The following is a 13,493-nucleotide window of genomic DNA, read 5'->3' on the forward strand; positions in this document are numbered from 1 at the left end:
TTTAACCAATTCTCCAGCAATAAGCACCAAAATAATTGGATGGAAAAAACCTTGTCATTTTAAGAAAGTGCAAGAGGAACAATTTCGTGCTGCTTTTCTTCCTCGACTGTCCATAAACCTCTTTATCCTGAACACAGGAAGAGTGCAGCACTAAATGCCAGGCTGGCTGCATAGCAGGCCCGGAGCCACCCCAGTGCACATCATCTTCTGGACCTGCTGCTTTGAGTCCCTAAAGGCTTCTAGCAAGGAGAGACTATAAAAACGTAACTTGAGCCGTATCCTTCTTTGGGAAGGTGAAGTGATGTAATTTGATCTTTTTTTTTAAGCAAAGAATTCAAACAGAGTGAATGCACACAGGTTCGCAAGGCCAGGGCGAGGGCCCGGGGATCTGGGAATACAATACAAAAATCAAACAGACTTCCAGCCTCATAAATATCTGCTTTACAATTACAAAGTGACAGCTCTGAAAATGTATCAAAATATTGGCTCCTTCCCCTTTTGTATTATTTTGGACGGAACACTGCGATAAATCTGATTGTTTGAATTTAAAGAGCTCTGGACTGTGTTTTTGCCAAAACTGGCACTTGGTATTTTTTGACTCTCCGAAATGTTTGCTTCAATCACAAATGCTTGATGGGAACAAACACGCCCAACACTGACACCTCCTCTGTAATATGGGGAGACTCTTGCTTCTTAATGTCAAAAAATAATCATGCAAATGTATCACAATTTGATGGCTAAAAATTGCATTTTAAAATTGATTCCTCATTTGAAACACTGATCATGCTTTCACGTCATGTTTCAGTTGGAATTCAAATCTTAAAGGTGAGGAACAGCTCCAGTATCTTCAGGCTGAGAGTCAGCTCTATGGAGTTAATTTCCAAAGGGGAAAAAAAAAGTCTTTACACAGAAACTGAAATATGGTTGTTATGAAGCAATAAATCTCTGCACCTCTGCAAGATGTAAGTCACAGGCAACGCGTAAGCTTACAACTGCTTCTAATTACTGGCCCTTTCTGTACTGAAGGAATCTTGATATTTACAAGTAATCGTTAAACATTTCAGAACCCTTTCTTGGGGAACTTTCTTTCCTGAGTTAATAACCACAACCTTTGAATAACCCAGTGAAATACCGCTGAGACTGGTTCCCCCAGTGTGCTCATAAAGAATATTTTGCACACGAAATACAGGAAACAAAGCAATAAGCAGGACAGTAAACACTCAAATCCTTGCCCTGCTGACACATGGCCAAACTATCTGCTCTAGCACAGGAAGACCCTTCAGTAAGTAATGAAAACACCTCAGCCTTGCTCACGTGGCTCCAGTGTACTTGCAGTCAGGGGTACAACAGCCCAAGGGAGCTCTTCAGACACAGGACTATCAGCAGACTCCTTGGCTTGACTGCGCTCAAGACAGGCTTTGTGCAGGACGGGACTGAGGCTGTGCCTTGACATGCAATAACTAAATGCCTGCAGAATCAGAGCTTTGAACTTCAAATTAGAGTGAAGAACAGCAGCATTTACCTAAATAGATCTACTGGTTTCTGCAAGAAGCCATGATACGGAGAAGCCTGTGGATAAAAGAACACAGAAGGAAAACGAATGTTGCCACCCAAAATCATATACCGCCTTAACATACACAAGTCCCACTGAAGTTTATGGGGCATGAGGACACAGCAGTGAGACAGAACTTGATCTACTGCTGTTGCCCCTGCACAACTTCAAATAAATGAATCACAGCACCAATTATTAATAAATTGATATATACTTTATTATGCACAAGAGACTAAGATGACATGACACTGTGGTTATCAAAACTGTACAACTACGCATTTCCACAAGTCTCTGAAATACTGAATGTAATATGAAATACAAATGGGGTGTTCAGACTGGCCACAGGTATTAGCAAGTAAATTTCTCCCATTCTTTTATTTAAAAAACATCTGGCATGTAGATCCTAAAGAAATGTACTTATTTAATTCAAACATGAGAATATTGTGTTAAGAAATGGTAGGAACATGGCAGCAAGGATCTCATAACACTATGAACATCCCTACAAATGACCAACAACAATAGGGCAGAACAGTCACCTCACACGAAGGGCTGTCAGCAAACCAACAGTACAGTCTTCTTGTGAAGCATGAGGTAGATATACGTAACACAAGGAACAGTACATACAGGAGAAAAAATGATTACAAAAGGGCAGGGGGAAGGTTACAATCATCAGCATCTACAAACATTTCGCAAAATCCATTTCCATGTGTAAAATGCTACAAAAATAGCCTAACACAGAAAGATGTGACTTCTCAAAACATGAATATAGTAATGTCCAAAACCAAATGCTGTAAAAAGTTAGACCTAGTGATTAGACAATGCATGACACAACAAGCAGTCTACCCTGGAGTTTAAGTATGCTACCAATAGCTTTTACAGACAAAAGGTGTCCCTTTTAAGCCTAATCCTCCCATTCTTACATAAGAAGTTCCTTTGCAGTTGATTCCATCATGCTACAGTTTACCCCTGTGCCCGTCCTCCTGAAGCCCTGCTTTAAAGCCTCTGCTGGGACAGGAGTGCCTTGCTGCCCTTCCAGCATGGCGAGACCAGGTCTGACAGAGGCAGGAGCCAGTGGCTTTGCAGTTACACATTCACCACACACAGAAACCTGCTGTAGAGACAAATGGCTGTGATAAAAGTAGAGCTTATAGGTGGATCAGTACTCTGAACTGAAGGCAGCTACCAGCTGCAGGGAAGTACTATCCACTTTCATTACAAAGCTATTATCTGGGAATGCCCAGGTCTGGTTCTCTCTCTCCGCCTTTATTGAAGCAGAAATGGGTGTTCCATCTGCCAACGTAGTTCTGGTAACCACCAACAGGTAATTAGCTCAGATTGATTAAAATGTCTGAATTAAATAGCTGAGTACACCACGTTCAGTTCATTTAAATTGTATTTCGAACATAAGGCAAAAAATTGAATCTTTCATCTTTCTATATTTTTGGTTTATCCAAAGGTAAATATAAATCTGTAAATTATTTTAAAATTAGAGGTTTTTTTTTAATAAAAAACACCGATAATGCAGCAAGTTTCTCTCAAAAATATACAATTATCTATTTTACATAAAAGTTTTCAACCTGTCCATCCCAACAACCAAATCCAATACTTCCTATGAGAAACTACTTAATAAAATATCTGAGGAAGGAAAGGCTTAAAACAGGGAAAAGAATTTACAAGATATATAAATTTCACAGTAATTGAAATTAAACATTTCATATAGAGTAACTTACATTTATCTAAAACATTTAAATATATCTTTATACAGAAATTTAATGTAGTAAAATATAGCTATGATTGAATTTAAAGACTCTAGTCTTCTTTGAAGACATCTTTAAAGACTTTACACATAGAATATGCTTATACAATACATTCTGCTGAAGGTTAGGCAAAGCGCTTCCTTTTCAACCACAAAGGAGGCATACTCGTCCTCCCAACATCTCGTAACAGAGCCAATCCTGCATCCCCTTAAGCATGGGAATAACTACATTTTCATGACATCCTCCTGATGGTACCAGCACAGCTCATTGGCTTGGTAACATAAACCACTTTTGGTATAAGCAACTCTATACACTGACCATCTGCAAGGACTCCAAGAATAGCCGTAACATGTAGAGTTGGGCATGTGCTTGTACTAGCAAGGACAAGGTGTGTAGTTACTCACATGCATAAATGCTTGCAGGATTAGTAACAGATTTGATTTAAAATGAGTAATATTCCACCTGATCCTGGGCACTTACATCTATTGCATATCTTGCACTTTGACCATCCTAGCATCAGCAAGGCACAAGTGTAGAATCAGCAAAAGAAATCTGCAGCTCAGATTTCAGAGCAGATTATCACCCTAGTGTAATGAATTCCCTTCTCCTCTTGCAGAACACAGGTAACCTTCGCTACAATTAATGAAAGTTACTGATCTCATTTTTAGAGGAAAACTATGCTTTTCTTCAGAAGGAGAAGGATCAGTAGAACACATTACAAAGTGGCAACATAACAGTCAGACAATTACACATTAAAAGTGTCTTTTTTCATTTGGCATTGATTTGGAGTCAAGATATGGCAATGACACTAAAAAAATACTGTGACAATTAGTACCTTTCTGCCATTTCCATATTCCAACACTACTTTGGGACTATCCAATCGCAATGTTCATACACCAGTTTGACACAAAACTACAAAACTATCTTAATAGCTTCATTTTGATATGCAGTGTTCTGCACAGACAGGCTGTACTGCACATTCTTTGTGCCCTCAAAACCATCCCTTATTTCAAGGGGAATTTGGGCTAGCTAGAGGATCAGAACCAAATCACCTGTTCTTTCTCCTCTATCTACCTACCATAAACTGGAGAGCTGTTTTTAAATATATCTATCTATCTATCTATCTATCTATATATATATATGCATTATATATTTTATGTAAGGAAGGAACACTAACCTAATTTCCCAATTGTTAAAGTGGTAAGTTAGGCTCTGTATACATAGGTATACATCTATTTGCATAAAGACATTGCCATTAAAGGTACACACATCTATGTTAGTGCACAAGACCATTATTTGTCTTAATGTTTGTGTGTGCCTTGATTTGGTATAGGATATTAAAAACCTCTGTTATTTAAAGAGCTTTGGCCCAAAGAACAAGAAAGGGAATGTTAGAGTGTGCTCCTCTCCAATTAGCAAATCAAAACATAGTAAACCAAAAATACCTGGAACAAACTTGAAGCTTCAAACATGACAGGAAAGCAAATGAGATGCTGTAGCTGTAAGCTGAACAAAACAAAGATCACTCAAAAGTAGCTAAACATAGCTGAAGTAATAGAATGTTATTAACCAAAGAGACCTGACCTTGAGGCTTTCTTGCTTAAGACAAATAAAAATCTTTTGACCTAAGATTATCTTTCTTTTGCTTATGTTGTGTAGTGATAGGACAAGGGGTAACAACTTTAAGCTGAAAGAGGGTAGATTTAGATAAGATAGTAGGAATAAGTACTGTGAGAATGGTGAGGCCATGGGGCAGGGTGCCCGGAGAAGCTGTGGCTGCCCCATCCCTGGCAGTGTTCAAGGCCAGGCTGGACAGGGCTTGGAGCAACCTGGCCTAGTGGAAGGTTTCCCTGCCCGTGGCAGGGGGTTGGAACTAGATGATATATAAGGTCCCTTTCAACCCAAACCATTCTATGAGTCTATGATTGAACTCCTATAATTAATACCTCATGTCAATGAGAAGGCTTAGGGAAAGAAAAAGTCATACAGACAAAGCAGCATTTTCCCAAACTGGCACAGATTTCACATTGAGGGCCCACAGACCCCTAGAACAGGTTGCAGTACTGCAAAATTAGTAGCTTTGTCACGTGTTGCACAACATCCTATAGAAGATCCAACAGGCTGTGTTTACCCATGCATTGTGTGCATGTATAGACACACACTCACACACACAGTGGCTTCCCCAAAAGAAAATAAGTCTTTTTCCTTTTTTTTTTGTAGAAAAATCCCTCCTCTTTTTTCCTTTTCTTTCCCCAAAGCAATCCTTTTAAATTTAAAAAGCTGATGTCCACACACAGTCTTTTGAACCTATGCCCTCCTACGTGCCTCCGCGGCGTTAGGTGGCACTGCTGCTGGAGCAGGGGGTGCTCTGCGTGCTGCCGATGCTGTGTGCTGCACTGCTGTTCTCAGAGGCTGGTGGGGATGTAGGCACCTGCTGCCTTCCTGTGGTTTCTCCTGAGGGAAAGGGGGGGCAAAAAGTGGGGTTGGGAGAAGGGAAATAGAAAATGTTAGTTGTCATGAAAACCAATACTCCATTCCTCCCCAGTCTTTCCCTTCTGGCGGTTTGTATTGCCATGTAATGAGTATCTTGGTGACAGTCCTCAGAGTACTGCTGAAAATCTTACTAGACTTTGACACCTGAGCATTGCACATGGGGAGAACAACACAGCTGTTTTCTTAAGCATTTTAAAAGCAGCTGATGAAAACTGCCAAGATAGACACTATCTTCTGTTGTCAGCTGTCACTCAAATGGGTCCCATTACATGACTCTGACCTCTTTATAGTTTTGCTGTTTCATGAAAAAAGGCCAATGAAATATAGGCTTTAGTTTTAGCGTCAGCTTATAGAGCAGCATACTCAGTAAAAGTGGACCTGAAGGCAATGTTCTTCAATCAGCTGGACAGCCACATACCCAGAGACATGGCCAGTTTTCTTTGCGTACAAAACCAACAAGCTACCCTGCAAGCTTGACTTGATTTACTCCAAGTATAATTTGCAAGAAGTTCCCCTATAGCTACCACAGTACACGCAGCACTTACAACCTGAAGTGAGAAGTCTCACCATTTCTTGTTAATTGTTTACTGATGGTAAATTCAAAGCTCTTTGTTACTTGCACTGCCAAATCAAGCACTAGGAGTTAAAGCCATATTTATGGCTTCTGATAAAACCTAGATTTCTGTCTGCTCACCTCACACCTCTCTGGCACCTGTGGCTCAGATGCTATGAAAAAAATCCATGTCTCAACTAAGGTGGAAGTAAAAATTATGTGAATACCTAACAGATCATAAAGAGGCCATGTAGGAAACCACAACTGACATTTTTAAAGTTACAGTGCTCAAATCTGCAACCTTAGCAATATTAAAATAGTCTCTTCAAAACAGATGGCAAGACTAAGTTTGTATGACATGCACTGTAGCTGGCCCCTCCCTTGAACTCCTCTCTCTCAGGCTACGAAGCTGTGATCCCAGCAGCAGTAACAGACTGCTGCTGCTTGAGCTGCAGACCAACCATGGCAGCCAGCGCCAGCAAAGGAGCAAGACGGAAACATTTTGCCACATCATGGGCAGGGATAACTGGGAAAAAAGAAATAAAAATCAACGGCTGTTGTATCTCCTGCCTCATGAGTTTATAGTGACACAGTTCTGCTCTACATTGCCCTGATGCCATGCGCTAGTTCTGCAGAGTTCAATTTTTCTTCCCTGCTCAGGATTTGGTAAAGCTCTCATTACCCGGTGTCTGCTTCAGCGACAGGTCGAAGACTGGAAGCACAGCCTGCATCGAGAGGGTTACAGAGCAGGGACGAGCCAGCTTCCTCCCCCAGGAGCTGCTCTGGCACATCCCCATGCCCTGTGTGCTGCTGCCCAGCTGCCAGAGCCCCATGCTCCTCCGGAACGAGGCTGTGGAGGAAGTGTGCCTTTAACACTTTGTGTCTCGGGCCAGAAGATGTCCTTCTGCAGGCTGCTCAGCATTCAGAGGTCTGCTACAAACAAGGGAGCTCTGAGCACTCCTCACAGCAGAGGCTGCATCTGAACTTTGTAATGGGAACCAGCAGCTTCACTGTTAGCTTGCGCCACAGCTGTAAGTGCACCGAAGGCCCCACCATGCACAGCTCTTGCCTTATACCCCACTGGCTTAGGAATGGGGAGGAAAAGGGGGACGGGACAGGACTAAACAACTAAACCACATTGCCCAGGAGACCAATGAAATGCTCAAAAAGAGGGCGAGGATCTCACTCTTGAATTCAAGCACTCAAACCGGCATTTACCCTTGTGAGCATGTTTTGATTCTCTTTTCCCCAGTCTAAGAAATATCTATGTAGCTCATTCACAAGCAGCAGATTTCTGCTGCAGGTCAGAATCTACCCTCAGTTGTCAGTAAATAAACTGAGTTTCAGCTCTAATTTGCATTGGAAATAGCTTTGCAACCCATCACAGGAAACTGTAGCAAATCAGTGCCTGCGTTATTATACTGTAAAAGCTTTCATAAGCCTTGTTTGGATGTCTTCCCCGCAACTCACTCCCTTCTCCTCCAGCTGTTTGTGTACAAGTCTTCCTTCTTTTTGTACTACGGGATATATTTACAAAGGCAGTGATAAGCAAACTCCCCTTCATTAAAGCAAAACAAGCGAACACAAACATGAGAAAGCAGTGAGGCAGTGAATCCTACCCCGGCAGCAGGAGAAGCCTCGATGGGCGTGCAGAGGAGCCACAGCTCCCCCCGGCAGGGCCCCTCTCAGCCCTCCCTGCAGCTCCGCTGTCACCCATTTTACAAACCACATGGTTACACACAGCTCTGCGTCAGCCTGGGCATGGCAATACAATCTGCATGCATTTAGCCATAAATTCACTTATAAGCTAAACACATGTTGGTTTTGTTTCATGGCAGAGTGACAAACGCAGTGCTGGGGTCCCTGTGCGAGCCCAACAGCTCGCTTTACTCCTCCCAGCTCCTCTGGAAAGCATCTTAGGAGGCACCTTTCCTTTGGTTTGGGATACGAGCCCCCTTCCCTATGCTGTAATTCAATTGCCTCTGAAGCACCTCATCTCTAGAATGCAATCAGCAACTCTGATACACCAAACATTTGTCAAACAATAACAAATTCTCAATGTCCTCAAGCAAAAAACAATCCAAATCACAGGGACGTTATGAACACAGTCTAGCAACCACATCTGGACTGGCTGACTTTGCCTGCATTTTATTTCCTCAACACCTAGCTAATCTGCAGTGAAGACTTTTTAAAGAATATTCATAAAAGTATGTAAAGAGATGTAAACTATCACCACAAAGGCATTTTCCATTTGCCTTTTTCATGTAAACAGCTTCATGTATCTCATCTTCCTGAACCAGAACTGCTCAAAATGGACATGTCTCATTTATTGACGGTAAACAAGCTTTTACCCATCTGAATGCGACAACATGCACTTTATTATTCACACTTAGGAAAGCTGCCAGTTGTACTCCCTGTCCAGGAAGTCTGAATGTTTGCTTTTCTATCTCCATTTGCCAAATATAATTGGTTGCTATGTTAGTTTATTTTAAATCAGATCCATAAAAAAGGGAGCAGTGGGGGAGGAGGGACACTTTTAACTTTCCAGATTTTGGAACATTTTACCCTCTATACTTGCAAGACTGCCTGGAGAAGGAAAAACACACTTTCTAAGTGAATGAAGTGACTGATATTCTCTGTAACACAGTTTACATGGGTTAGCAGTCTCACTAACTCATCAGACTTGCACATGTCCCTTCCTAAACACAGTCAATTATCCCTAAGACAGATACCACCTTGACAGATATTTATCTGGTTACATTTTGAAAGTCTGCATCCATGCACACTGCAACATTTGTGCTTCTTCCTAAAGACAGCCAGGTAAATTGGGTTAATTGTGGCAAATCTCTGCTACCTTCCCTTTGCTCCTCTCCAGCAGAACCCATGCAACTGTGGAAAGCTTTCAGTCACGTTCCATGTCCTTTCCCTGACTGGAGAAAGAAAAGTACGGAGTCCTTTTGCAGAGCAGTTAGCTAAAATTCCTCCTCTGTTGCTGTAATCCTAGCCTCCCCTCTCCCTTCCTCTACTACCTGTGTATCTTAGGACATTCGTACTCCATTATTAATTTTTTCAGAGAGTCTGGAGTATTCTAAAGCACAATTCTGATGCTTTGGCAGAAATCTGCCATTTCTGCAATTCAGAAATGACTGAAATCACCAAACCCCACACGTAAGAAAACCACAAACAAACCTTCAACACAACAATCCTCCTTTAATATCTGGAGATGAAATTCTACTTATTTTATAGTTCTCTTCTGCTGCCAATTGTTTGAGATTTAAATGTTAATGGCCTATCAAGATGAACAAACTAGGTCCCTTATGTAAAGCATATTCTCTATGCTAGAATGAGTCTGACAGTAGAGACACAGTCAGAAAAGCCTTTTGCTGTATTTCATACAGGACTATAGCAACAAAAAATACCTTTCTTCAGAAATTCCCAGTTGCCATTCTCCACCAGCAGTAGCCTTTGTCCATGCTCTTGAGCATCAGCTAAATGCTTTAGAATGAGCTCCTATGTTCCAACCTTTGGTCTGAAGTACGTCAGAAAAGAAACCCCCGTGCTACTTACAACAAAATATGGGATTTCAGAGCACAATTCAGCAATGCATGAATTCTCTAATGGCAGAAGAGAGCCACTCTGTAGATGAAATTTAGAATATCTCCCTCCTCCCCCCCACCTTTATTTTAATAAAGGCCTGCAGCCAGCTCCCGAATGTTTCCACTGCAGCTGGATTATCTTGTCTGCCACAGCAGTTGGCCTTTAAGAGACTGTCCCTGCCAAGAGCCCTCACTGCGCTCTGCTGCAAGTTGTGCTTTGGAGACAGAAGATACTATGCACAGAAGAAGTATGTGCACAGGAACACAGGTTCACCTTCACAGTCCTTTCAAAATCTGAACCAGATATTCCTAGGTATTCTTTATCATTTCTGCAAATCTCTGAGGAGTTACAATGTCCCCTTTCTTTCTTTTCTTCTCACTACTTTTGTCTGGCTTTTTTCTCAACTTATTTTCATCTCTCAAACACAAAGCAAGAGCAGCTGCCTGCTCTACTACTTGCATGCAGCCACTATGATGTACTTTGTTAATGTAATTCTTTTAATGGGATTGGTCCGAGTGCTATTGCTCCTGAAGGATTTATCATGTTGGCTCCTCAGTGTTCCTTGACTACTGACACACAACATGTGTCTACATGTGTCTCTGTTCTATATGTGAACAGAGACAGAACTTCCACATATAACTTCCAATATAAATTATATTACTTTAACAATGCTTAATTTTATGTTAATAAAATCTACCTATTTGGAAATTATCTTCTTAACTTACACATTCACTCATTGAAATTGCACTTACTTTGCTTCCACAATGTTTCAATAGTATATGAGGCAGAATGATACTGTTTATACATATTATCACAACCTTTAAATTTTCCACGTCCCAATTCCAAACAAGCTTTGTGCACAGCTGATGCATTGAGAAGTATTAAACTGCTTACACAAAGCTCTTGTACTGCCAACTAGAAAAAAAAACACACAGGTTTTGTTTTTTTTTTCCAAATTAACATAAGCTCCTGGGTCATAATATTTACAAAAGCTCTGACCAACAGTGCTGGATGCTCACTCCTAAATAGCCTCCATGAGGTTTTAGATGTTGAAAAACCCTGTGGTGGGCTAGAGAAGAATTCCAGTGCCCCAGAGCCTCATAGGTTTGAAGTAACTGACTTCATTTTCCCCACATCCAGAGATCTTGGAAGGGTCTTGTCAGGTCAGAAGTGGAAGCAGTTGGGAATCCAGCAGGCTGTATGGATCCTGAAATACCCATAATCCACCAGCACCGAAGATAAGATGTTGCTAATCAAAGCCCCATCAGTGTCCAGTCTTTTTCTGTACCACCCTGCAGATTACATGCAACAAAGTTCCCAAAACTCTCTCTTCTTTCAATACAGTACTGTGTTTCTGCTAACTTATTGTGCAAAAAAAATTTCTAAGATACTGAAAAACCACCTATGCATAAAGGCTGCACCAATTCAGGCACATTCCTGGTTAGTTGGTTGGACAAAACTAATTGAGAAGACACTCAACTTCTATCAATTTAATGTCACAGTTGAAGAATGGAGGAATAAATAATTGAGGCAAAATTTCTATGTAATCAAAGCACAGGAAACATTTTCAAGTCTAGTAACATTCAGAATACATCTATGTAAATGAAGCATTCTCTCGGCCATTTGGCCCACTACACATACTGATCACATCACATTCTCAGTCACATCAGCCTAATCTAGTAACTGCAAGAAATTTTTTAAGGAAGAGTATGGGAGCCAAAAGGGATCCATTGACTGAATCATTAACTAAATCTGAAATACAAGGATGCTACTAATGATTATGCATGAGGAATACTCAGTTTCATTCATGTCCCAAGTGAGTTTTCAAGATCTGCATTTAAAATTATTTCATCAAATTTCAAATCATGTTCATAAAACATAACATGATTCCATCCCTTTAGGGAAGGGCGGGTTTCAATCTGCCAATACGCACCAACAGGCTCATGGGAGGAGGTGCTGGAAACACCCTAGTAAGAGCAGAGAGCAAGGAACAAAGCCCAGAATAGCCTCTGCAAGGTGGGAGGAAAGGGAAGACCACATTTCCTGCAGTATGATCTGCATTGAGGTCTGTGGAAGCCCTCACCCTTACCTGTGCGAGAGTAGATGAACCAGAGTGCTCCTGTTAGCAGGGCGCCGATTACAAATGCCGCAAAGGCAATGCCCACCACAGTCAGCGTGTCCAGCCCGTAGAACACAGCTGCAAAGGTAAACACACATTATAAGCACTTCTCATGTTCAGTGGCAATAGTGGTTTATAGAAATTCACATCATACTTCCATGGGAAAGACTTTTACAAATTCATAATTAATTAAGCACTATTTTAAGGAACAGACGAGCTGATTTGCATCAAGGAAATAAAAGTGATGCTTTCAGACACTGGCTTCGCTCCAAGCAACTGTTCCACATCGCAAAGGGAAAACCCACCTCAGCACACCCAAATCTGGAAAATGCTGCAAAAAATTAAGCATTTTCAGTTGGCATTAATAACTTGCCTTCAATGATATATCCATTTATCTTACAAATGTATTTCTAAAGGGCTGAGATTTTTAGCAAAAGATGTTTTTCATTTAAATGCCCTAATACTCAAGCAAACTTTCCCCTACATCTCCTACAAGTTCAGTCTGAAATCTAGGTGGGGAACGGAACTGCTGTTAAGAGGAAAGAGATGCCAGCAAAAAGTCAGTGAAAACATAAATAGAAACAATTGTTTTTCACATTTGGCAATGCTTTCAATAACTGAAATTAATTCCAGAACACAAAAATAGAAGCATACACACACGCAAATAACAGTCTAGGGGAGAGGCCCTTTTGCAGTGCCATTTCCAGGGTAACAGCATCTGGTTCCTGCATGTATTGCCCCCCCAGTGTTAACCACCCAAGCAATGAAACTTGGCTTTTGTGGTTTTCTTTTTGGTGATTAGAAATACTTAGAAAAATAAAAATCATCACTTTTAGTGATCATTTGGGGGAATTTCTTCTCACAAAATTGATTTCTAGTTTCAGTATTTTTAATGCAGTGCACAAAATGGTTTAGGCCAGTGATTAGCATTTTACTAAGCCGGCCAGGAAATGAGCTGACTGGATCTTCTCAATAGTATCCTTCAGTGGAATTTCAGTCCTCAAACCACAACCAACACCCTCACTTTACATGTGCCTGCATCCAGCAGATGTCCCTATGGACATCCGCCAGTCCAAAACCTCCTGAGTTCCTGAGGGTCTTCTGGCAAATGTCTTCTCCAACAGTTCCTATTGGCAAGGGCCTTTCAGGACTCACTTCTGGGTGCCTGTGACCAAGTTTACATATGCAATAGCTGACAGATAGTGGCTTAGAAGTTTTTTTTCTCCCAGAAGCATCATTTCTCATTCCCCTTGCTATTTTGAGCAAATTTAGCCCCAAAGACATAGGGACAAGGGCAAAGGAAAAAAACCACCTTCTTTGCACTTCCTCTTCTCTATCCATTCTTGATTTTGGCTACAAATAATCTTCACCTTCCTGCTTATTACTGTCTTCTAGTGATGCTTCTCTCCTTTTCTTCCCTTC

General features: G+C 41.2%; 1 protein-coding gene across 3 annotated transcripts in view; it reads right to left on the reverse strand.

The window, feature by feature from the left end:
* Positions 1 to 4,431: 4,431 nt before the first annotated feature.
* TGFBR3 (transforming growth factor beta receptor 3) overlaps positions 4,432 to 13,493 on the reverse strand; it is a 114,173-nt gene continuing 105,111 nt past the window's right edge. For all 3 annotated transcript variants that reach the window (XM_057429069.1, XM_057429068.1, XM_057429070.1), the window contains 2 exons: positions 12,042 to 12,149; positions 4,432 to 5,763 (listed from right to left, as the gene is read on the reverse strand). In XM_057429069.1, the coding sequence (XP_057285052.1) occupies positions 5,645 to 5,763; positions 12,042 to 12,149 (227 nt within the window). In that variant the 3' untranslated portion in view covers positions 4,432 to 5,644. The remainder of the gene's footprint in view (positions 5,764 to 12,041; positions 12,150 to 13,493) is intronic.

This window comes from Pezoporus wallicus, unplaced genomic scaffold (assembly GCF_028554395.1).
Source record: "Pezoporus wallicus isolate ANWC-B61680 ecotype Strahan unplaced genomic scaffold, APGP_CSIRO_Pwel_v1 contig_593, whole genome shotgun sequence".
NCBI classification, from domain to species: domain Eukaryota; kingdom Metazoa; phylum Chordata; class Aves; order Psittaciformes; family Psittacidae; genus Pezoporus; species Pezoporus wallicus.